Here is a 2,791-nt window from a genome sequence, read left to right on the forward strand (position 1 = left end):
GTGCCATAGTAAAGTATGTGCTTATTCAAGGAAGTTGAGGCAAGGGGACATCTTTAAAGGTAAAAATGAGGAAATTACACAAGTTGTTTTGAAATAATACTTGGCTAAAAGGGAGACATTAGTTCAAGATTAAACAGATAGTTGCTGGGCAGGTATCCTGGAGGAAGTATTTTTATGTAAAGTTGAAATTCTAGCCACATCTTTGTGAATAGTTCTTATCAGGAATAGTGCATAAGATCCCCTCCTTTGTTTATTTATTTATTTATTTTTGGTGAGGGCTTGACAAAAGTGATTATATTTTAATATTGCCAACTTTCACACTTTCAAGCAAATAAAGAAATCTCCAAGCATGAGAAAAACATGTATACATATGCTAAAAGGTCTGATTTTCAGAATTATTCCCTAAGGAGATGACGGGATTACAAGGGGAAGAGCAAAAGAAAGCAGTGGATTGTGGACACAGTTCCAAGTTTGTGCACTCCCTTTCGAGTATCTAGGCTGAACTGCTGAGAAGTGGGAGTTAATGCTGGGCCTAGGTCCTGAAAAGCTGAAGAGCTGGGAATGCCCTGTGACCTCTCAGGAGAATGATGTTCCACTCCCACCCTACTCTCCAACCCCCGCCTCCAACCATCTGGGGAAAGGAAGCATAAAAGAGATTGCAACAGGCAGTGTACTTCCTTCTTTCTCACTCTTGGGACATGCCTGACTAGCAGAAAGAAGCCCTGTGACAAGAGAACCACGGAGGAGGAAAGCTCTGCCACAGTCTAATCGTAACACAAAGGTAATTTTAATTTTTATTCTTCTATCCTTGGCAAGAAGAGGGAACAGAAGCTTCTTAGTTTCCTCCCGGGGCATCTGAAATGCACTCCTAGAGATGGGATGTCCCTTTTCCTGTCTTCCCCAGATATCTCCTAAGTTGAGGACAGGTCTTATGTCTCAAAATTTAGGATTCTTTAAAAATATATGGAACATTCTGGAGGTAAAACAAAGAAGGGAAACCAGTTGGCCTGACTCATAACCTTGCCCCCAATTCACAGTGCTTACATACAGCCACCATGAACAGGACAACATACTAGAGTTGTGTGGAATTCTAGGACAGCAGAGGTCAGCACAAGCTGACTGCCAGGGACCCAGTGTGGCTGCCACTTCTGCTTCAGGCTGAGGGAGGCAGACATAAGAGGCCTTTGACATTTAGTTTGGTGAGGAGATCTTTCTGTAATAGCTACTGAGCTGAATCCTAATAGGACTAAGTGGATCTTCATTTTGCCTCTTTGTTTTAACACTAAGGAAAGTGAGCTCATATTCCAGCTTCTCTTCCAGGAGGTTCCACACTCTTCCTTCAGTGGGCCTCAGAGGTTGGTCAGCTGGTGGTGACTCCCACTCCCTCTCATCTCAGCCCTTTCAGAGGCCAGGCTGGGTTTGGATCCAGACCCTGGAAAGGTCTGTGGATCTGTGTGCTTTCAGAAAGGAATACCTGATGTATCCCTCTGGCCTTCCCCACTAGGATTCTTCTTTGGCCATTATGGGTTCCGTGAATTCCAGAGGTCACAGGACAAAAATTCAGGTGGTGATGATGGGCTTGGACTCAGCAGGCAAGACCACACTTCTGTACAGACTAAAGGGCTACCAGCTGGTGAAGACGGTACCCACTATTGGTTTCAATGTGGAGCCTCTAGAAGCTCTTGGATGCACACCACTGACTCTTTGGGATATTGGGGGCCAGGCCCCACTCAGGGCCAGCTGGAAGGACTATCTGGAAGGCATAGACATCCTTGTGTATGTCCTGGACAGCACAGATGAAGCCCGGTTGCCTGAAGCAATGGATGAGCTCCTGAAAATCCTCAACAATCCGAACGTGGCTGATGTCCCTTTTCTGGTGCTGGCCAACAAGCAAGATGCACCCAACGCACTTCCACTACTTGAGATTAAGAACCAGCTGGGACTGGAGAGATTCCAGGATCATTGCTGGGAGCTCCTGGCCTGCAGCGCCCTTACTGGTGAGGGGCTGCCTGAGGCCCTGCAGAGCCTGCGGAGCCTGCAGAAAATCCACAACCACAGCTGTCTCCACGTCAGAGCCCACAGGGCGGGGAGAGCAAAAAATTTTGACCAGGCCAGAGCAGCTTATCTCCGCCCATATGAACCAAAAGGACCAGCTAATCCTTGAGAAAATCCAGGTTAACATACGAAAACATCTATTATCGAACAGGATGTTTTCTTCTTGGGACTTATTCTTAGTGGGGTTTATGTTGAAAATCAAATAGTCTTTCAACAGTGATATTCTAAGGAAAATAAAAGCAATAGTTCATTATCCGGTGTGAGTGAAGCAATAAGAGGTTACGTATGTGATAAATTGAAGCCTAAGTTCAAAAAGGCAAAGAGGTTTCAAAACCAGGTTTCAGTATCCTCTGCACATGGTCACAGTCACGATGAATGATTTTTCCCTGATGGCTTCTGGGAATGTGCCAGGGCTGGTGTCATCAGGGATGGCAGCAGGGAGTGTAGATCTGCTCCCTCAGAGTCTGCAGTGGAGGGGTTTGCTGGGGTTCTGACCCTGGTGGAGGAGGCTGGGAGTTAAGGCCTTTGCAAATTCACCCTTCTCTCTAGCCCTAATTAATACTTTTCCAGGCTTTGTCATTCTATGCTGGTCTTTTTCTCCCCACCTTCATTTACTTTCTTTTTTTCTTCTTCTCTTCTTTCTCTTCTCTTCTCTTCTCTTCTCTTCTCTTCTCTTCTCTTCTCTTCTCTTCTCTTCTCTTCTCTTCTCTTCTCTTCTCTTCTCTTCTCTTCTCTT

The 2,791-nt window shown here is 45.6% G+C and overlaps 1 protein-coding gene across 1 annotated transcript; it reads left to right on the forward strand.

The window, feature by feature from the left end:
* The first annotated feature begins 613 nt into the window (after positions 1–613).
* Positions 614–2,604, forward strand: Arl11 (ADP ribosylation factor like GTPase 11). Its single transcript, XM_004633131.2, has 2 exons — positions 614–781; positions 1,505–2,604. Exon 2 carries the CDS (start codon positions 1,523–1,525, stop codon positions 2,162–2,164), a length of 642 nt encoding a protein of 213 aa, XP_004633188.1. The 5' UTR covers positions 614–781; positions 1,505–1,522; the 3' UTR covers positions 2,165–2,604.
* The last annotated feature ends 187 nt before the right edge of the window (positions 2,605–2,791 follow it).

The sequence above is a fragment of the Octodon degus genome, unplaced genomic scaffold (genome assembly GCF_000260255.1).
Source record: "Octodon degus isolate 3935 unplaced genomic scaffold, OctDeg1.0 scaffold00051, whole genome shotgun sequence".
Classification (NCBI taxonomy): Eukaryota; Metazoa; Chordata; class Mammalia; order Rodentia; family Octodontidae; genus Octodon; species Octodon degus.